Source organism: Xiphophorus couchianus, chromosome 16 (assembly GCF_001444195.1).
Source record: "Xiphophorus couchianus chromosome 16, X_couchianus-1.0, whole genome shotgun sequence".
Taxonomy (NCBI): domain Eukaryota; kingdom Metazoa; phylum Chordata; class Actinopteri; order Cyprinodontiformes; family Poeciliidae; genus Xiphophorus; species Xiphophorus couchianus.
The window spans coordinates 10,713,928-10,737,368 of record NC_040243.1 but is presented as its reverse complement, the minus strand read 5'-3'; the positions used below and the strand labels follow the sequence as shown (position 1 = coordinate 10,737,368).

General features: G+C 36.6%; 1 protein-coding gene across 5 annotated transcripts in view; it reads right to left on the bottom strand.

The window, feature by feature from the left end:
- The window catches only part of LOC114160096 (brain-specific angiogenesis inhibitor 1-associated protein 2-like), a 54,274-nt gene that overhangs the window by 30,372 nt on the left and 461 nt on the right, over positions 1-23,441 (bottom strand). For 4 of the 5 annotated variants that reach the window (XM_028042520.1, XM_028042524.1, XM_028042521.1 and 1 more), the window contains exons 2-3: positions 7,455-7,530; positions 3,874-3,960 (exon numbers count right to left, since the gene is read on the bottom strand). The exons of the other annotated variant lie outside the window; for it this stretch is intronic. In XM_028042520.1, coding sequence (XP_027898321.1) covers positions 3,874-3,960; positions 7,455-7,530 — 163 coding nt within the window. The remainder of the gene's footprint in view (positions 1-3,873; positions 3,961-7,454; positions 7,531-23,441) is intronic. 5 annotated transcript variants of the gene reach the window in all.

Here is a 23,441-nt window from a genome sequence, read left to right as displayed (position 1 = left end):
ATTTTGCAAACATAGTTTAACAACCATAAAGGTGTCATTAGTGTGATGATATATAAATTGACTAAGAATTAAAGCAGAAATATATGTCTGCAAATAAATTTGGCTAGAGTTCAGGTTGTATATAGGTATCCCTTTTCATTCCCCATGAAGATATAAAGAGTGACTAGTTTAAACCATCATAAATATTCTCTGCCTAACAAAACATTTCCTTTAAAGGCTCAGAAAGCCACAACTGTCACTGAGGGAGTTGGTGCTCAGATTTTCTACAGGAAAAATACAAGAGGAGGGCAGGAGAAACAGTGGAATAGAGTGGGAAATGGAGAGAAAAAGAGGGAGAGAGAGAGAGACTGTGTTTGTATGTGTTAGCATGCGTGTGCATGCATGAGTGTGTGGGTGGCAAAGTGACAGGCGATGATTAGCACAACCAGAGGAGGATATGTGGGCGGGAGAGTGTGGGAGTAGTGGGACTGGTGGGAGAAATAGAGACTGTCTCTTAAGGCTGAGATATGTAGAAGTGGATTCTAGGAGCACTCAAACAAATAGTTGATGACACATGGTTTATGCACAGAAAACGCACGTACATATAACCATTAGTCATGACATGCATAAACTACAGTTCGGTGGGATGGATTCCGGTTAAGGAACACATAAGGCTTAGATGTTGATGAGTTGAGAATAACCAGCAGAGGAAATTGGTTCACAAGGTAATTCAAGTCCTCGTTTTATGTGTGTCAATGACTAGTAAACAAAAGAAATGGATGAGAAGTGAAGGAGGAGTTGAAAAGCAGCTGGCGACTCTGAGGTGTGTAGGTGGGACCATTTGTGGTCTGTTTCTCACAGAGCTGCTGTGGCATTAACAAGCTTTTAAAAATAGGCGCAACAAGGGTACAATATTTTACATCCATTTATTTGTGAACATGTATAAATGTGAAGTAAGGGATGTTTACTTTAAGCAATCATTTATTTCGAGCCATACGATAATTATGTGAATGATGAAGCTAAACAGACAATATGGGTAATTATGTAGGTAAACTAATTTAGGTTCATAGTACATCTGTAAAACTTGAACATACTCACTTGATAAAGAAACAAGTAAGAGCTAAGACAACCTTAATGTATCCTCTTTGAAGACATGTACCTTTTGGATTCATTCTCAAGTCTAAAATGTCAATTTTGTTAGTTGAATCTTGATATTTTCCTCTAATCTGGGAATCTCTCTTTACCCTCCTGTCAGCCAAACAGGAAACTGAGCTTTATCCTAACAGGAGGTCATGATGATGTAGCTGACCTCTGGGTGGAGGCTACAAAAAGTCCTAAGCTAGTGACTGGAAAATAAAATACCAACTTTTCCCCTGGGACATAGTCTACCATGTAGAGAACTGTTTGCTTTAGGCAGTGCATTGTACAAGTGATAAAAAGGGGCAAACCACAAACTCACAGCTTCTATTTTTCTTTTTTTCCAAACTGCACTCTATGAGACATAAGATTCTCCTAAAGAAAACAATACCTTGATTTTTGTAATGGATTGCTAGATGCATTTGTGTAACATATGGCTTGTGGCTAAATCTAGTTTTGTTTAGTAAACAAACACCAAGCTGCTGCCTCACACTCAGCTCTTTTCGAACAATCATAGCACACAAATTTTTGGGAAACAGGTGTAATAAAGCACACTTTTCAGAAAAAAAATGTGACAATAGGTGCAGTGGAATTGCATATCGTAAAGAAGGAAAATAAATCTTCAATGCATTCAAGAAACAGAATTAAGTTTCTAAAAATATCTTATACTGACTACCAGGCCAGTTGGCAGCCTCCCACGAGTCCTGGTCAAGATTATCCAAGACTTATTTCTCAATGCAATATATAAATTGTGAAGCTAATCAAAGTTTGAATCAAATGTATGAAAATCAAAGGTAATCCAAGTTTGTTTTTTTTTTTTAAAAAATGTGTTTTGCTTCTTGTGCCAAGGTCCTTCACAATGTAATATAAACAGCTGCTGTGTTACCAAGTAAACCCTTACATCTGGATGCTTAACATGCACAGTAACTTCACTGTAGACTTTTGAATTTAAAAATTAGGCCCCCCATTTATCTTCAAAAGCATATCAAGGAAAATCTGCATGCCCATATTTCAACATTTGGAGGGCCCCTTCCTCTACCAAGGACAACAGACCAGGTTGTCTTCCCCTCTCTCAGGTCATTTAGGCTACATCGCCACAATCTGCCTAATTCCCAAATTCACCAGGGAGCATTGAAGAATAAGAGTCAACCCAAGTTAATGTAGAAAATTAAATACAAAATTAGCATTAAATTACACATTTTATAGCACATTTAACATGACACAAATATCATATAAATATTAGACACAACAGAAATCCTCACAGATGCTGCAAGACAGTGAGATTGGGTCACACACTGAATAAAACATTCTGCAAGCACTTTCATGTCAGTCTCTGGTGGCTGGACGGGAAGAAACCCAAAGTGAAACTCGGCTCCACTGAAACAAAGGCCTCGTCAAATCAACAGCTACCTCTAAGCAGATCATGCAGTTAAAAGAACAATCGGTGCAAAGGGAATCTCGTTAACGTGAGCTCATTTCCTATGTGCTGAGAACAACCAGTGCCAATACAGTCACTAATCAGCTAGAAAGCTACTCATATGCGAGGGTATGGCGTTACTTTTAAAATGACATGAAGATTTCTAGAACATAGACATAGATATCCAACTGTGCTGTGAACAGGTACTGTGTTCACCGCTATACAAGTTTCTTCAATTTCTGCCTTTTTTGTCAAACTTAAAAGTTTCAGATCAAACACCTTATATCTTAGAAAAAGATAATCTGGTTAAATAAAATACTTTCAAGTGATTTCATTTAGGTGAATCAAATCTATTCTAACCAACATGACTCTACGTAAAACATGAATTGCGTCAGCCGTCGCAGTATGATCAAAATGAAAATGGTCAAATATTTTGGTTAGATTTTGCTAGCCACACCAAGAATTTTAGATCAGAATACTTCTCTCTTCAGTACATGACATAACCTTTCCCACCAGGGTTCCCGCTCCCTTCCTGTATCCTCGATTTTGCTTTTACAAAATGGCTACGGAAACACACCACACTTTTCTGCAGACAGCTTCCTCAGTGGACAAAGACCTGGCAATTTCCATTCAGAAGTTTTTAGCCATTTAACAGTTTTTGTAGTTATTTAGTGAAGAATCATGCAAATTTTAAAAATCTTTGACCACATCAGATAAACATTCCTCAAAAATAACCAGACAATGGATATGGACTTGTTGAAGAAAATAACATTGCTGTGTGAGCACATTTCTGCATAAGAAATATCAACAAACATGTCAAATAACACAACACTTTGAACAGAGCTCTGTCAAATTAGTTTGACGTGGGCCTAGTGTCGAGTTTGGCAGGTGAATGCCTCTCTACAAACAAAATGACGCAATTTCCTCATGCAACTATGTCAATGAGAAGCAATTTCTCACTACAAATTTACTTTGTTTTACATGAAACATTAGCTTAGATGAAAAAACATCTTCTGCACTAACGAACATAAAATCATGTTCAACCCACACCTTACTCATTGTTGTTAGAAATGTTATTTTCTGGTTAGCTCTTTAATTGGTAGAGAATCAAACCATAAGCTGGTTTAGAACAGAAGCAATTCTGGAGAAATTCTAGTTAAGAAAAAAGAAAGACTTCCTTCATTCCACTGACGTTTTATTTTGAATGCCATCGCAAACAGAAAGCAAACAATAACATACATTGATGCAGGTTTATAAAGAGGTAATGCTAATGCAAGCACAGAGAGAAAGACAAAGTGCCAACAAAAACTGAGTTCATCTAAACAATCTTTGTTACTTACCCAAATCTTTGGATCCTTGACTCTCACTGGCCAGCTCACCCATTCGTACCAGAGCATCAAAATAGCCTTTTGCAGCAAATGTCACATCTGAAGACACAAAGAGTAAATCGGCAGTTAGTTTACAGGTTTCCAAAAAACAACTGTTCACATTTGAAAGAAGTATATATAGTTGGTTCAATTTATTTTACAAATAGATTTACTAAGTTTCCGTCTAGGACATTAGCAAAGAATGTATCTGTGTAGATATACATTTTTTTCCCTTTTTTTGGTAGTAAGGTATTTTGATAAGTTAAAGAGATAACCTTAATTTCAGATTTGATATATAACCTCTGATTAAACCCAATTATGAGCAGCTCCCACAGCTGGATTTACTAGAGCCCCATCACTGCATGTCATCCAACCAGCATGTAAGTAGATACTAAATAAGTATTTTAAAACCTCTAATATTAAAGGAGAATGAAATGTCCCTAAGACTGGATATGGACTCCAGTCTTAGGAAACATTCTACTTCATATGGCTACCTTAGAAAAATCAAATAATGAGACTATACAAAATGGCAGTTGAAGACTGAACTATGTAATTGTATTTCAAAATAACTTGAATACATTATATGGATTTGTAAATGAACAGATTCATATGATCCCCACATGTCTGTCAAAAAAGACCCACAGCATGAGCTCTTTTGCTAAATTTTGAGTACATTTTGAGAAGTCAATCTTGAAAAGATTAATAAAAAAAAGCTAGATTGTAGTAAATCAATTTGACTAGTGTCAGTCAAAAATCAAATATTAATCAATCTTTGCAAGTCAAAAAATCAAGCCAGACATTTTTCCTGCGGAAGCTCATTTCAATGTGAGAGCAACGGGTAACAAAGAAATCAATAACGGCTCTAAGAAAACATTATAGCTCTATTAAGGAAGCAGCAATAGTGACTGTTAACCACATGCTACTATCTGGCATTTTTCTGTCTTCCTTTTCATTTCATCTTTCTTGTGAACAGGCAGACACCCTTACTTGGGGGAGACCACTGATTGAAGAATGAATTACAGCATATAGTGTTCCTTACAAAATTCAAGCTGATGATGGTGAAGATGGGAGTGTAGGGGCTTGCCTTCCACTCACATCAGTATGCTAGATTGAACAGAGTTATGTATGGAAAATGATTTTCCTCTCTGTTACTGATTAAAGTTAGAGAGAACTCGAGGACCATAATACAGTACAGTGCTTCTCAAATATCTTACAATTATTACCTCAAGAAATACTGATATCACCATGCTGAAAGGCAATTTAAAATAGCTAACAAAGCTACAGACAAGCTAAGAAAAAAAATCTACCTTGCATGATGGGTTGAAGAATGCAGTATGGGGCTGATTTTTAGATATTGAAATTTCAAAATTGATTAAAAAAAATAAAAAATGAAAAAGCATAATATTCTGAAATGTACAGATGGCAAAGTCAGTTTTGGATGAGTTTTCTCATGACTTATGTCTTCAAAATTCAATTTGCCTGCAACCTATATAAGAGTTAGAGACAGATGTGCTCTGCAAATAATTTATCTCCACTTCTGATTTGTGTCTTATCAAACCATATAGAAGCACAGGATTTTATAAATGTTTTGAGTGAAAATGTCTCAGCAAAAAGTGCAAAAGCTACAAAATATCCATATTAGCTTGTATTGCTAATAGTAAGTAGCTTGGTCACTGAGCAGTAAATCTCACTGTTTTTCTGACATGCAATAGCAACTTGTTGAGATAGATCTTGTGCAATTCCCAGATGAAAGCTCAAGAAGGAAGCCAACAGCACTTAATTCTGATCCTGTGTTTTCTGCTTCAGTTTGTAAGTGGCAGTGGCAATGCTGGTAGAAATTTGTTCTGTAACCGATTAGTTGCTGGTCAGTCCATCGCAGTTACTCTGTCCTAACTCACCTGCCTCCAGCAAATATTGAGCAAATAACTTTTATTCAAAACTTTACACAAATAACATTATATTTTTTGAGGAACTAAAGAACCAGCATGGCTCCAAAGAACAATAGCCAGTTAAATCCCCTTTTGAAAATGTTTGTGTACTGCCAAAAAGGGTGATGCAAGTTTCTGTCTAGCTGCCCAAAGGGGCTTCTCCAATCTCTGAGAATTAATGACTGCTGCTTTTGAAGGTGAATTCAGCAGAAGTACAGTTGACAGATTAGACCCAAGCATGGAGACAGCTGTCAGGTGTAAGATACATTACAATAATAGAATGACAGGGACAGGCTAATTCTAACAGACAGATGTAGATATTCCACCACACAAGAACTCATCTAAGCTGATGGACATATGCTAATGTTGGTACCAGTTACAGCTGGACCAGCTGTAGAGAACAACATGTCTGCTTCCACCTCTGTTGCACCAGGTTATTTTTTAAAGCCAAACAGTTCCTGGGCTTGCCTTGTTGTGGAACGTGTGTATGAATGCATGTCAGCTTATGAGGGAATACACTTGCAGGCCACAGAGTTAAAACAGATTTCCTAGCAACAGACAGCTTTGCTGATGCCTCAACACCTGAAGAATGTGGAATATCAAGTGTACAATTAAAAGAAAGGTTTCACACAGAGCTTGGACCTATGTTAACAGCACCAGCAAAAAGCGTGGTGAGGGGTCCAAAACAACAGATGGGCAGATGGGATTACCAGACAGTATGAAAAGAGCTTTTTTTCAAAGACCCATCACTAAACCTTCACTCTAAAGAACTGTAAACAACATTTCAGTCAGGAAACAGGCCATCCTTGTCTGGTCACTTGAATATATATTTGAGTATATGCTTTTGTGCACAGTTAAATGTGTTTTTTTAGACTTGTTAAGAACTATGTAATTAGTTGACTTTCTGTGGGTTGTAAGAAAAAAAAAACTGCAGAATACACCCACCTTCAGATCTTGCAAGCCTACAAATGAAACTCTTTCAGCATTGGTAGTGTTAAATAATTTCAGAGATTGCACCATATGGATAGAAATGTGTCCTCCCAGAGCTGTTAAGTCCCTTGGGTTGAATCAATTCTGCAAAGTGGGTCTTTAATGGCTCAGCAAACCCCTACCAGTCTGTTCCCATGGCACACCACGGTCAGGATTATTTACTGTTTGTGTAAGGGAATATGAGTGGTGGCCTGGGGATGGAGAAAAATCTCTAATGGTTTGGCCAGTTTAACTCGTGAGGGCTGGGGTCGTGTTAAGGTTCAGGGGTGTTTTGAGGGAAACCTCTTGTAGCACTGTAATCCAAGTACAAATCAAAGATCTCAAAAGACAAAAGACCATTGTGGAAAGTCTATTGGCACAAATCTGGCTGCTAACAGAGAGCTGTCTTTTCTTTAGCATTTTGTAAATTTTTTTTCTCCTTCAAAATTAAAGGATACAAGAAGTGCATAGTGCAACTCATTATAAGGCCTGGTCACAGTGTATGAGAACAAAGATAATCTAGCTTTCATGAAAAACACGAAGACAGGTAGATGAAGTACAGGTACATGAAGAGAGAATGCTAGTGCTGTCTTGGCTGAGTGCCCAAACCTGCAGAGAAGCACAGAAAAAATGAATGAAGGAAAAGAAAGGACTCACTGGCAAGGGCCTTCTCATAGTTCTTCCCCATGGCAACAAAGTTCCGTAAGCAGGGGTTGAACTGCTCCATGATGGTCTGAAAGAAAAAAAAAAACAAAAAAAAAAAACACCACATTGTTGGAGGATGAAAGCCTCACTTATCACTACAACAGGGTCAAGAACACAGAGGACGTTTGCCTTTCTCTACTCTGTTTCTTTCACTAGCCTCCTTCCTTCAAATCCACAAAAATCAGCTTTGCAAAGAATAAAAGCATTTAAACCACAAAACGTTGGATGTTTACAGGCTGCATATTAAAAAGCAATTCCCAACTTGAAAGTATGCTATGGTTTCAAAAACTGTCAAATCTTCAAACATTTCAAATAACTTTTTTTTCAGGATTTAAAATTCCTTTTAAAAACAAAGAATTGGGATTTCTCAAGTTTAACATAGTATCAAGTAAGACTCTCCTCATCCAACTACAGCTGCATGCTGTCAGGCAAATGTGCTTTTAATGGGTGAGGATAATCTTCCTAACAACTATGTACTTAAGAGTGGGTGAGGGGAATCATCCTGATATACTTTCAAAAAAATTGGAAATTTGTTACTCGAAAATATTTGTCCCAGCTTAGATACCAGAGGGTGCCACAAAGTATTGCTGATGAAATGCCTGAAGAAGATTCTGTTCAAAACATCACTTCCCCATAGCTCTTATTATTATTTACAAGTATATAAAATAAGGAAATTTGTTCACTAAACAGTTACCTTCTTTTGCTGAGTTTCAATGTAGGTTTTTGCTAGGGTCTGACACCATTGTGTAAAATTATTAAAATAAGCAATTAAAAAACACAAAACAAATTCACCAGATTACAGTCTAATGCTTCTTCTGTGTTCTGGCTGACAGACATTTCAGGTTGGTACTTAAAACATAAATTTATGGTTTTAAATTTAATCTTTAATCTTCATGTACTCCGTTTTTGTCTTTGCGACTCCTTAAATTGTTTAAACTCCATAAAAAGTATGAAACATGTCCTTCCTCAGTGCATCAGACCAACTGGTTTTCAACCTTAAGTTTAGAACCATAGACACATAAAATCATTGGCATGAGAACTTAAAATGGCTGATAATGGTCATGCAATTTAAAAGCCAACACGTCTTTATCAGTTCTACATGAAATCAAAACCTACAGGTAAATATATTGTAATTTTATTTTACAACTGTAACATAGCTGTGTTATTTTAACAACAGTGATAATAATGCTTATATAAGACTTTTGAAAATATAAATGAAACGCAATTTAAAATCACAATACATGTTTGTGGTTATATGTCAGAGCATTATTCCATTCCATGCCTATTCAAAAGGACATACAAGCTGTGCTAGAGTCTGAGAGTCAAGTATACAGGCCTCTGTAATGGTATCCACACCCTTTGTCATTTTTCTATTCTTGAACTCTCAACTATGAAATTAAAATGCAACTGCAAAGAAAATAAGTACATCACTTTAAATTGGGTGTCATGTAGCATATTGTGTTGTTTTGGTGAAGCAGGATCAACAAATTTTTCTGAGGTGTTTAATGTGTTGACTCATCAGCGTTTCTTGATGTGATTGCAATTAGCAATAAATAAAACCTATTTAAAGTAGGAGTGGTACACTGCATCGCTGCAGATAAACTGAACTGCAAAATAAGTCACTCTTAATTCCTGAGAAAGCAGAATACCTGACTCTCACCACAATAGTTTCCTGTGCTCACATCTACCTCTCCTCTCCTTCCTTCTCCTGTGCTCCTCCAGGACTTCTTCCAATTAGTTGGTCCCTAGTCAAACACTCAAGAATAACCCGAGGACAGAAAGACACCACAATAGTGCTGCAGCAGTAACAGCACCAACACAAATCATCAATACTGTGGGAGAAAGCTTAATCATCTACTTCTTGCCTGAATCCACACAATAGCAAAAAGAATATGCAATGTGCCATCATTGACAACCTGAAACAACCCCACAAGCTCATCCTCCTTCCTTAGTTAGCTTCAGCACTTTGTTTGTTCCTTTGTTTTTCCTGTCTGTTTTTAATGAGAGACAATAGTCTGATCAAACCACATGTTTCTGTGTATGCCCACTGCACTGCAAAGAGCTGCAGTTCAGGTGACCTGAGTGCTGCATAATCCACCTACAAAATAAATATCAATGACTCACACTTAAACAACTCAAAATGTTTCATTAACAGTAAACTGCCAACAGTAACTTCTGTTATGCAAGACCCAATTGTGCTCAAATTGAAAGTCTGAACAACACAAGTAGATTAAACTGGTTCACAGAAAGGGGAAGACAATGACCAAAAGAGGCAAAGAAATGAATAAGTAGTAACTGAAACTGAAATAAAAAATTGACTGGAAGGATAATCAAGTAACCATGTTACCTTCAGTTACAAAAATATATTTTAATGTAACAATTTGATACCTTGAAATTGATCTCTGTCTATTTAAGAAGCTCCTGTTCTTAAAGACCCTTTGCCTTCATCACTTCATCTTAACAGTGCTTCTCATTATGTCGTTTACAACCGTTCTAAGTAGCGTTTGACTGAATCGCAATATGTATGATAACCTCAGCAGACTCACAGTTCCACCAACTGTTAGCTAATTGCTGCTGCCACTTGTCTGGTAGAGCTGAGTGGGGAAGACATGGGGGAAGGGTGCTTTGTGAGACCAAAGCTCGGCTGGAGACTTAATTTTCTCCAAAAGTGAAAAACAAACAGCTCTGAGATGTGCTACGAGACAAACTATCAGCAATCCACATCATATTAGAAAGTAAACTTAGCTAATGCAAAAGTTTGCCTAGCATTTCAGCAAATGGCTCTGAATAAAAACATATTTTGGTATTGTCAATATGCTGATTTATTTAAAGCGGTAGCTTTACATATCAATCAGACATGCTTAGAAACCAAAAATTCTTCTGTGGAAACTGCTGAGGGAGCAAAACATCTGTAACTGTCAAGAAAACTGGCAAACAGAAACTTGAGCATTTAGAACCTCATTGGGCGTCACGTGAGTTTAATGTTGATGATCCTGATTGGGACATCCTTAACAGGAAAACCAAATTTTTTTCTGTAAAGGCAGTGCCCCAATTAGAACATTATTGACTGTTTCTGCACTAAATGAATATTTTACTGTTTCATGTCATGTTTTTTCTGCTTTGTTTTGGGTGGTTTTGATATTGTGAGTTTGCTTTAAGTGGCCGGATTGCATTTGAGCATCTGTGGTTCAAAGTCTAAAGCGCTTAGACTTAATAAAACCTGAACTGGATAAATGTATACTAAGAAACAAAAGCCATTTATTACCTGTGCAGCTTTCACTAGGTTTGTGAAACCAGGGCAGTTTTTGACAGTCCTTAAAGGGGATAAGTAATAGAGTCCTTGGAGATCAAACTTGAACAAATTACGGATTTTCTAAAACAAAATTTGCAAAAACAAATCTGCAAAAATGTAAGCACACACAAAAACACTTGATGAATGCAATACAAAAACAGACTTTTAAAAGGTGGTGTATTTCAATTTAAAAAATTGAGAAAAAAAACACCTTCAGGACTCCACATACATCCCCATTTTTTATCACTATATCAATATGGGCAATATTAATATTCCATTGAACTGCCTTAACTCCGACACCACTTATGTAAGTACTATGCATCCAGGCTCTCTATGCCAGTAAAATATGAAAAAGATTTGAGGATAGAACTAGGATAATCTGTCAAAATCTGAAATACAACCCATTTTTTATTTTTAGTAGTTGTCTGATTAAACACAGTCATTAAAACAATGTGTTTCAGATGGAAGTAATGAGTTCATGGTTTTGCCGAGTAGTTTAAGAAATTCCTGTCTGGAATCTACTTTTCAAACAAAAGCATAACATTGAGACAGTAAAGTTGTTATTTATTTATTGCGTCATTGCAGGATTTGCATGTTTTCGTATTGTGCAGGCACACTTACACTGTTGATCACAAAATATTAGCAGATGAAGTCAAGTCATCTTGATCACATGGTCAAATCTATGAAAACAACTTGCATTTGAACAACATACCTCACTCATCTTTTGGGGATATATGTATCATATTCTGAAACAATCAGAGAACTCCAACTGAATTGTTAAATGTGCTTGTATAAATAGTAAAACTGATCACAAAAATAAAAAGGTATCCCTCAAAAAACTTGATAGGATTTTTTTTTTCTTTTTCCAAACAAACTCAATGAGTAGGAAGAGACAAACAGCTCATGTGCAACACAAATGCACACTTATTTAAGCACCTACATTAATACAAAAACTATATAATAGAATGATGTTTTAAATGGGTGGGAGGATTATATAAAAATGCAAGTCCCAGTGAGCTATCATTACAGCACTCTCTCCCACTGAAGAGGTTAAAGGTAACTGACACAAGCCTAACTGCTTTTCTTGTACAAACTGCAAACAGGCTTCCTGATCCACAACCAGGAAACAAAAAAGCACTAATAAATGCAACTAGAGGACAAACCTAATCATACAATTACACGATGGCTCACAGATAAAAAGTATTATATAAGAGACAAAATTACGATGCGTTTTCACATACCATGCAGTAGAGAAAGGACAAGGAGGCAATCAGTCTTCATTTCCTGTCATTGTTGCTAAATTTGTCATCCCAGTTCTCCTGTACTACATTGTTACCCTAATTGTAGAAGCTAATTGGGAAAATGGGGCCAGAAGACACTTGAGGTTGTATGACATGGTGGAAAGAGGAAAGGAAGTGGGAAACATTAAGTAATAATGTGGAGTATATCCACTTCCACATCCTTTTCCATCATCTGTCAGTTTAAAAAGAAAAAAAAAAGAATAATTATGGCTGAAACGTGGTCTCCATCATTCCCGAGGATGAAATTCACTTATTAGAACTAAGGTAAAAAATTAAAGCAGACAACTGAAAGAGGGCAAAGAAATGTGTTCTGCAAAATTAATCAAATGATTGTCTCAGTGCTGAGACATAAAAAAAGAGAAAAAGACATTTCAACTAGAAAGGCTGTCGATACATGAAAATGTTAGGCATAAAGCAATTTTACCCTCACATTCAAACTAAATTAAATTGTAAGAAGCAGCTGAAACAAGGTCAAAATATCTTAAGTCAACGACAAAGTCAGTCTATGGAGGAGTTATTCCTCCCTGCTCAGTCCTTCTGCTCTCCCCTCTCCCACATTTTACACCTTCGCACACACACACAAATATAATGACATGCTAAGGGGGCAATTTGAAAGTAACATCAGCTGATTAAAATCAGGGGCACTCACACATTCAAATAAGCCAAGATCCCATCATCTGTTCAGTTGCGCCCTTCTCTCACTCCTTTTTTTTTTTTTTTGAACCGCAACCCTGCCTGGAGGGCCTGAAAAACCCCCTGATCAGGTGAAGAAAACACTCCTGACTAATATATTTGTCAAACTGCAGAGACCTGTCATGCAGTGAAAGTTAGAAAAGGCAGCTGAGGCTAATGAGATAATTTACAGAGAATGTAAAGAAAGACAATGGCATGTAGATACACAAACATACTGATCATTTTTAGCGATAAAAAAGAAATGAAAGATTAGAATACGCCTTAAAAGGAAGAGCTGCATTTCCAAGTGACCTAGTCAGCCTCCTTGGCAAAGTGCATTGAGATCAGACATGTCAGAACTGCTGTGTCTTATCATTTGGCAAGACGGTTTGAGGGAAAACCTTGTGTTGCCTGAGCAACTGAATCCAGGAGTAAACACCTCCAATAAAACAACCAAATAACGACAATTATAATTATAGAGTCTACCAAAATCTATAGGGTGATATACAGTTATAAACAAGTATTTAGATACAAAATAAAAGGATTGATTTACATTACAGCAACCTAAACTTTTACTGTCTCAGGTCCATTAGGGTTAACTAAGTTATCTTAATTTTCTAAATATCAGAACAATGAGAGATTTTTTTTTTTTTTCCTTTTTTACTTTCGTCAAAGTCAAAAATGTGCATAGATTAATTAGATTACTAAGCCCTTAAACAATTTGGGAAACCTTAGATGATGTCACAGATTTGTAAGCTTGTGATAGGTGAATACACAACATTGCAGGTTACCAAAAACCTGTTGAGAAGCCTACAGGAAAATACTATACTTGTTTGTGATAACTCAAACAGCTTAAAAATGTAATCCTACTAAAATCTAAGGAAATGCATTTTGTACTTAAACAAGTTATATAGATAGTCTTGACAGATAATGAGGAAAAGAACAATTAAAGGGTAGGTTTAAGCTCAAATTATTTATTAAAAAACAATAGCAACCCAACTTAAGTGTGCCTAATAAATACTTTAGAGAACTAAAATATTTAATACAATTATTACAACCTCAGGAAAGCCAGACAGGCATTTCAAATCTTGCAAAAAGATTCCTCAAGTGAAAGGGAAGGGGAAAATGTAAATATTTTCTAAATGACCACGAAAATCAAAAAAACCAAAAAGAATTCATGATTATAATGTCTGAAAATCATTCTCTTTGAACCCACAGAGTGCAAGTAACAATGTGGTAATTTAGTCTTGAATAATCTAATTCTCTCAGATATCTGAAGAGGATATGAACTAATTGTTGCATGACACTGTGATTGGATTAAACAGGCTTTAGTGTCCTTCAGGAGGCAGGATGGCTGACTTGAAACTGATAAGTGTGTGATGGAAAAGGGGAGCAGGGTGATGACCAGATGATGACCAGCAACATCTGGAAAGTCCATCACAGAAACTATTTAGAAAAGGAAAGGCATATTCAAAGACAGGAAGCAGGTGATCAGACAGAACATTTATCTGCCACAAGTGAAGTTCAGCTGATCAGATGAATCACAACAAACCACACAGAAGCACACAGTGAATTAAGACTCCCTTGCTGATTGTTAACAAGTTTAAACATGTTGTTTACAACCAGAATGGGGTACATATTGATTTTTTCCCCCCAGCTTCCTTGGAGCTTGGAATTCTTTCACAATTTGGATAATCGATTTCCTAATAATCCAGCTACTTCTATCAAGAAAAGGACAACAATATGAAATGCCAAATGAACATTTCCACTTATTTCAGTATGCACAAACATCTAGCTTGGATATCTTTTGCAGGCAAGTTATTTAGTAACTTAGAAATGAACTGACTGGTTAAAATATAGTTAATATTCATGCTACTTCAAGCTGCCCTGAAGAAAAGCAGACAATATGTAGAGTATATTTGGACTTTGCTAGAGGCTTCTCTATGCCAAACTTTACAGTTATTTATTTATATCTCTTTCTTCACCCAAGGGAATTAATTTGGTGCTACGGCCGATACCAGCTGATCACAAATAGTTTTCCCCTCGCTGTCACAACTGATAACACCAGACTTGTTGCCATATTGGAAAGATGGATCACAGCTTGGAATGGCTGCATTCCTTATTAAATTTTGCCTGAGAAAGGATAATTTAATTTCAGGACCAGCTCAAAAATAGACAAGATGCTGCTCTGAGTTTTTCCTTTATATACCAGCAGATCGTTGAGGCAGCCAATCCAAGATTTACAGGAAGGTTTCAGCTATGTATTGGAATTTTCAGTCAATTATTAACAAGAGAGGGTAGAAGGAATGTGGTGAACAATATGTCTGTTTATGAACTTAGATTATTCCGAATGGTTTTAGGTACTTGCATTTATCCTGACCTAAAGCACACACAAAGTTTGCAGTTTTTTCACACCAAAGTGGACTATGCACTGTTTGATCTGTGAGCAAACATCATGTGAATACTTGCTTCTTCAACAAATTCCATCAAAGGACCACATTTTAACACAGTGAACAGAAAGAAGACATCCCTTCAGAATCACATGCTTTTTCTTTTGTTGTGGAAAACTACAGAATCTTTCATTGTGTGACAAATTAGTCATGTCAAACTCAGACAGGCACACATAAGGCAGACCAAAGACTTTTAGATCTTTAAAGGGGGAAATCTTTAGTCGTATTACCATACACCTATATCTATGCGCATCAAAAAATGACAAAATGTCACATTCATATCAGTAACTCACTGAGTTTTACTGCATGGAATATTCATTACACTCAATAAAACATTTGAACCATGTTTCTGATCACTTTATTATGATCTATAGAATTCAACTTCTCATGAAATTTGATTGAAAGATGAAACCAATTTTAAATATATATGTAAAAATTGGATGTTATGGCCAACAAAATCTTGTGAAAGACTGCTGACTTGACAGTTGTCCATCAGACATACAGTAAGCATAAACCACTAAAGGTCATTGCTGTGACCAGGCATGTTCATGAAAAGTTGAGTGTAGTAGTAAACGTTGGACAAGAAAAATGGATAATTTCAGTATTGAGAGGATTGTGAAACAAAATCATGTCAATAGACTGGTGGATGTTCATAAGTTGTCTATTGTGGTTGTTATCTGGGCTTCAAGAATCATCAAATTCATATGTGTCCCAAATTCATTCCTCCTTTCCTTATATTAAGCAACTCCTGAGCCAGAGATAAAAAACAAGAGTGGCAAATAGTTATGCAGCCGTGCCCAACTTGTTGCTCCACTTCATCAGCTGGCTGAAACAAGTCTTCCACTCTTCCCTAGTTTACTGAAAAAGATGAATTGTAAATCTGTACAGCAGGGTTATGAAAAACAAAAATGATCATGTTGTTGCAACTAAAGGAATGGCACGGCACTCTTACAGTTTCAACTTCCTTCATAAGAACACAGAAATGTGCTCTTTTACTCAAGATGACCAGGAAGAGGAGAGACTTCTTTTAGGCCAGGACAATTCGTAGTCCTGGCCTAAGAACCTTTGGGAGTGTAGTAACCATCTAAACTTCAAATTTCAGACCAATCACAAAGTGTTCACCAGACACCACACTACGAAACAATTCTTCCCAGATGATGATGTTTCAAGAACAAATTGCAAGATCTCCCAAACCTAGGTTTCGGGAACCAAATTATTTTTATTCCTGTTGCCCCAACAGCAAGGCCAAGTTTCTGTTCTTACAGAGTATTTATTGAGTGGCCTTTGAGTAAACAGTTTTTAAACCACAGTTGGCAAGCTACAAGTGGCATGACTTGTCAGTAGTTGCAAATGGATGTTAAGCAGCTAGTTACCACACATTACACTAAGCATACAATTAATCTGTATTTTGTTTAATTTTTAACTAAATGTAATTAGTTATATACAAATAGTCATATGTAGTATATGTAACATATACATATGTTACCGTACTAACAATGTGCCAAAAATGGTATAATGGGAATGTTCACTTGAAAACTATGACTTAAATTAACTTATATTTTAATTTGTTTATTATTACAAACAGATTTATAATATTAGCTGTTGTGGATAGAAGAAATCACTTCATGCTGTTTGTTCATTTTTGTTTAGGTACTGTAACACCATGAATCAGTGATATTTTTGTAGGGTTTTGTAATATGGTGAGCATCTCATACCAGCCCATGACTAGTATTTATAAATTAATAGTTTACTAATGCTGTTTGCACAAAAGAAGATTTATAAATATTGCTACTTTATACTTCCAGATCTTTCAGAAATTACACTACTTGTTCCAATTTGAACATAAATAGAATTAAGATACTGCTTTCACATCAGTTAAGTCTGGCATGACTCTGTGCAATAAAAGAACAAAGAAAACCCCAATGTTGCAAAACAAAGAAGAATCTATATCAAAATAAGTTTTGAATAATTTCTTAAAAACATCCAATCTTCTCCAGCAAATTAATTAGCACCTTACACACTAGTTTTTAAACTGTAGAAATGCAGTCTATGCAATCATCTGTTACCTCATGACCAGGAAGAATATGCTGATTTATCATTTTGACTATCTTTGGTTTACTTTCACTGGAGATGGGTAGCTCTATCTATAAACCGCTCCTAGTGTGCAATAGATCAGTAGTCATGATTTCTATGGATAAGCAAAACTGTCGTGTTAAAACTGCCTCCCACTCTAAATACCCCTAAAACTTTCAGACCTTTTCCTTTCATCACTGTGGAAAAAGCTACAATGTACAATTTTAGCTGATTCAGTCACAACTTGACAAAACATTAAACTTTATAAGTGTGTTTGGCCCCAATAGTCTCAGAGGCCTCAGGTTGAGGAAAAATCACGTTGCCTTAAAATTTATTTCTATTGTTCCTTCTTCACCTCTTGGTGCCACTGCATAATAAATTATTTAGCCGTAAGACCTGCCATTTACTTTGTTCACTGACTTCCAAAGACAGAGTGACCCCAAAAAACACCTTAGCATCACTCAGCTAACCTAATACAGAGAGGCTGGTATCCATGGCAACCAAGATCCAGACTTACTTTAAAGCTTTAGTTCTTTATCCAGAAAAATAAAAAGTCTATTCTGTAGAGGAGATCACTGGATCTCTTTGTAATTCTCTCAAAATTGACCAACCCGACAACTGTTTTTAAACTTGAAAGAAAAAAATGTAGTTCATAATTGATGACTAAGTTTTGATTACTTCACAGGCAAGACAAAAGATATCAGCATATTTAATTTAGCATGGCAATTTCAAAGTTTTTAGAAAAAAATGTTCCTATTAACTATGGATGGTCTTTGTTAAGTCCTTGTAATTTTTTTTTGTTTTATCACAATGCAAGGTGGATAGAAAACATTTCTAATATTTAGCAAAAATTAACTATAAAAACATGAGGGGTGTTCAGAGTAGGCTTCTTGAAGGTCAGTCTTTTTAACCAAGTGTTCAGTACACTTTAATCCTCAACAACCATCTTTACGGCAGGTTTTTAATTCTTTGTCAGCGTGCAAGACTTATAAAATTTTTAAATGTATTTTCAATTTTTAAAAAATGCCATAGTGTTCATGTGGGTATGCATGCAGAATTACCTCCTTTGTGCAGAGTAGCAAGGCTGTTGTTGCTTACTCCACTTGCAAAATGTGTGTAAAATAGTGTGGTCAGTGTTGCCCAAAGTGGCAGCCTCTGTCTCAGACATGGACACAGTTGCCACAGGCATGTTAACGTTCAGTTTATGACCCTTCCATGAAAGGCCATTGTCCACTGCACTTACGCAGTACTTACTAGAATTTTCCGTCTCTGTTCCTCTTTCAGTCTATAATTATAGTTTCTCCCTCTTCAGTAATTAGGGACTTCAACAAGGATCTGGACTGTCTCCATCTATTTTCCCCCTCTATCTTTTTCCTCCCACCCACATAAAAGTGTTATTTTTTCAAGCACAGCAACATTCATGTTTGTTATAGTGTCATTTCAGACAGCAACCACATTCACAACGTGACTTCAAATCAACTGCATGCATCGTGACGGTTATGAGGCTTCTTTGCAGCCTGTACACAGTTAGTACTGCCAGTCTCTGCCCTTGAAAAAGCAACGTTGAGTAAAAGAAAAAGAGAAATGTCTCTAAACCATCCGCCCCCAGACGTGCAGAGAAGGTGGGTGTGTAGAGCAATAGTCCTCTCTGCATCGCAGTCAAAGGCACAGAACAAAATCTGCTCTTCCACAAGCAATGAAGATTATGAAGCCTCCTGCAGTGGATAATGCAATCATTTCAAAGCCCCAGGCTTCAGCAAGCATCAACTTGTTGAAGCACTATATTCTGGAAGCAGATGTTATGGAGCTTGAGTCACTTCAGACTCTTTTAAATCGTGTATTATTAAACAAGCAGTGTCTGATGTGACCATATTCTACCAGAACAAAAAGAAAAGCAAACGAATCTCTGGGTTACGTCTTCATACAAGTGACTCCAAACCATTTCTTCATGAGAGTCCACAGGATCAGCGCTGTATTTATACAACAGTGGTCTGTTTATGTCAGACCCATTTGGGAGCTTTTATGAGGAATTTTAGCATCCTCGTGAAATCTCTTCAAATGAAGATATGCATGTTTGTAAAAGTGGGGAGCTCCCTAGCACCCCTCCAAAAACAAAGAGTTCTTTGACAGGACAGAAACGCATAAGAATAATGGCACATTGTTGCTAAGAGACCGCCTGTTTCGATGTAGTTCTCTTATCAACCAAGTATAGCTGATGTGACAATAGTGAAACTCACGATAATGTTGCAATCAAGACCCAAACTATTACATAATACAGTCACTGTTCACTTTATTAGTAACACCTTGTGGGTACAGTGTTGGACCCCCTCTTGGATACAAAACTCCCTTAACTCTTCATGACAGATTAAGAAAGGTGGTGGAGACATTCCTAAGATTTTGGACCCTTATTAATATCATAGTAACAGCATTACTCAGGTTCTACAAATTGTTGGCTGCACATTCATGATGATTCCACCACACCTAAAAAGGGTTCTGGATTCAGATTCTGGTGACTGTGGAGTAAAGCAAACTCATTGCCTTAATCAAGAACCCAGCTAAGATGAGCTGAACGTTGTGACAATATTATTCTGCTGGAAGTAGACATATGAAGCTAGTCATGAAGGGATGGATATGATTAGCAACAATACTCAGGTAGGCTTTGATGTTTAAGCAATTCTCAACTGGTATTAAAGAGTTCAAAGTGTGGCAAGAAAATATCTTACAAACCCTCACACCACCATTAGCTCATACAAAATAGATCAAAAATAGATCAAAACATTAATAGATATTTGACAAAATTGTCCACTGTTTTCCAGGTTGTGTTGACAATCAGGGTGTGGTAATGCATGGGAAAATGTGAGCTGTCCCGAGGGTTGCTAGAAGTGAGTCACACCCTTCTATTGCCTCACCTGCCGAGGGTGTGTTTAAAACCTGCACTGCATGTATCAGGGAGAAAAAACAATGTTTCTTCTGACAAACACTGAGTAAATACGAGAAAAATTCCTCTACAGGGTGTGCTGGGTCACTTTGCCTCAGTTTAGCCTTCATTTTGCTCACCGTTTAGGATAAAAGTGTATGAACCCACACACAGCCCTATTCTTCTTCCTGAGCTTCTGCTTTAATTAATCTGTTTGCTCACTTTAAGCAAGCCAGGTCATCGCTCAGACTTCAGCCATCCGCTTCGTAAGAGGCTTGACCTGAAGCGCCACCCTATACAGACATGACCAGCTGGTGGAGATGACAGTAGTGCAGACACACACCAACAGAGTGTCAGTCCTAAGTATCCGTCTTAGCAAGTCAGCATGGGGATAACTAGATGCAAACCGCCATGTCTGGGGCTGCCTGCCTACAGGAAGGAGGGGAACTCAAGTCAACAAAGGATCATGCAAAAATTGCTGGGTTTCCCGTGCCAACTCCCTTGCTGATCAAGATCATCTCACAAAGCTTAGGTGTGCCCAGTGCCTTTACCGAAAGCACAACGCTTGCAGGCAGATTCAAAATCCCTAGTCTCACCCTACTAAACACACACACAGTAAATCGGGCTAAGACGAGATACATCAGCATTTACCCCCCTCATTACCCTGGCGATTACTCAGTATCTTGCCAGCTGCTTGCTGCAACTGCTTTACAGTCACCACATGTTTTAACAACTCTCCTTCCTCAAGAGATCTTTGCTTGCATACTATATAATGAAAAATTACAGGCACACTCAGAATCTCTACATGGCAGAGAAACTGCAAGAAAGCAAAGTTGCAGAACTAATCATTCATGCAGAACACTTCTTCACAAAATCAGCAGTTTTCCACTGTGACTGATTGATTTAATAAAAATTCAGAACTGGCTCAGAAAACATTCTAATCAATAAACATTGAATAATTATTAATCTAAAGTGCCTTTTGAGGATCAGAATACATGTTCTCCAATGTTTAATATAATCTATAAATCAAGAAATAACTTTTTGAAAATAAAAAAATTATAATGTTGCCTGGTATAGTCTTTAGAAAATTTTTCACATTGGATTAATGATGGTGATGGTGTACTAAACTAAGTGTATTGCTCTTTCATATTAGTGAGAAACTTTGGTTCAACTTAAGTTTTTCAATTGACTTTTGTCATCTTTTGTTTGCATTGAAAGAAATGCAATAATCAAGCTTTTATTCAGGTTTTGCTTCTTCACTTTGTGTTGATCACAGTCATTGGAAGAAGAGGCTCCAAAGATTTCCCTCACAAATTAGGATTTTGTATTTTACTTTTAAGACATACCCCAAAATGCAAAATTATGATTTGAATTAAATATCAAATAATGCATTATTTACTCACAATGCCCACTACATACTTCCAATTAAATTTTTCTTCCAAAGACTATATAGAATTATACAGAGTGATTTACTACTAAACAAAAAAATCTAAGAAAAAAAACAGGGTCAAGTAGATTATTTTTTATCAAACGGATTTGGTGGCAGTTCTTAATTACGATGCATGCAGTAAATATGTTGAATCTGATTTTTCAGTAGTTGACTGGCGGAACCCAATCCCAAATGGTCAATTTCTGATCTAATTGACTAATGCATCTCAAATATTTACATTTCTGCTTTGCATAGTTTAGATTTGCAGTTTTAGCAACAAAAAAGAGCCACATTTTTTAAAGATTAATCTTAGGGTATTGCTCAGTTTTCTTCAACTATTTTTATCACTGATTATATCTAGAATTCCCTCTTTACTCAGGTACGTCCTGCATCTGTGAACTAAATAATGATTAAAAATTATTTTAAAAAGTTAAATACATTTAACAAGCAGAAAAAACCCAATGAAAATTTATCTTTTTTTTAATTATTTTTTTTATTGAATCTCACTATTTTATGTTTTTAAACTGGGAAAAAAAAAGTCCTGCTTGGATGTTATTTACCACTGGGTCAGATCCCCAGAGTAGGAGAGGGAATGCCTTATCACTCCGCTGCCCCTCAGAGTTTCTGCCTGTCAGGGCTCTGACAGGGTGCCTCCTCCCCAGTGACAAAGGTTCACTGCTGCGTTTGCACTTGAATGGACAAAATTTACAGAAAACCTCAACTGACCCTAAGAAGAGGACCTACCATATTCCTTAATAAACCCACACCACTATAAGCAAATGAATAATCCTTACAACTCTGGAAGACTGTACGCTAATCAAAGTTTCCAGAATCATCAGTCTCAATACCAACATTTGCCATAAGTTTCAGCCATTTTTGTTTAATGGATGAGGTTTTAAATGTGAAACAAATCAGAAAAATTGAAGACGAGGAAGGGTGTAAAGCCATATTTAAAAAAAAAGGCGATATGTGTTTCGATGGGATCGTTAGTACCTTGTGAAAATAACCTGTAAGCAGGTATTAAACATACATTTCACCAATTTTCTTAAAATTGTTTTGTTATTCATCTGATGTAAATTCCTAGTCCATAACTGTCCTGTTTTCAATAGCTGTTAGGAGAAATTATCATAATTAACCAAACTAAAGGCTTGAAAATGTCAGTGTGTAATTAATCTGCATAATGTGTTTCATAGTGAGCTAAATTACTGGAATAAATTAACTTTACAGCAAAAATAATTTGTATGAAATGATGGATTTAGCCAATAGGACTGGAATAAACTTTGGACATCAAGAGCCAGACTTGGTTGGAGCACCATATGTGTGTCTGTCTATACACATATACATATATAAAAGATTGTATCAGCCTTTTGTGCAGCTACTCATCAGGTGTCATTCCATGCTGGTTCAAAGATCAGATAACATATATCAGATGAATTAACCTACTTGATATGGCTTTTATCCTCAAGTCAAATACAATCACAACTTTTTAACCTCACTCCTGTATTTTAGAATTAAACATTGGCCACCAAGTCCACACATGTCTTTGTATGAAAATCAGGTTTGAGAGGAAGAGAACAAATGTTTACTTGTTGCAACAGAGCCTCAACCCTCCCTGCCAAACGCAGTCCTGTGGAATGCAGGCTGTTCCCATTTCAAAGGACTAGGCTTGAATAAATCCACCGGTTTACAGGGAACAGCCTAACCGAACCTAAACTATCATGAGCACAGAGGCGGACTAATTCAACAGGCCTTCATGTAATGAGACGGTGACCCTGATTTTTGCAGGCTTGTGAGCAGTTTTGGCT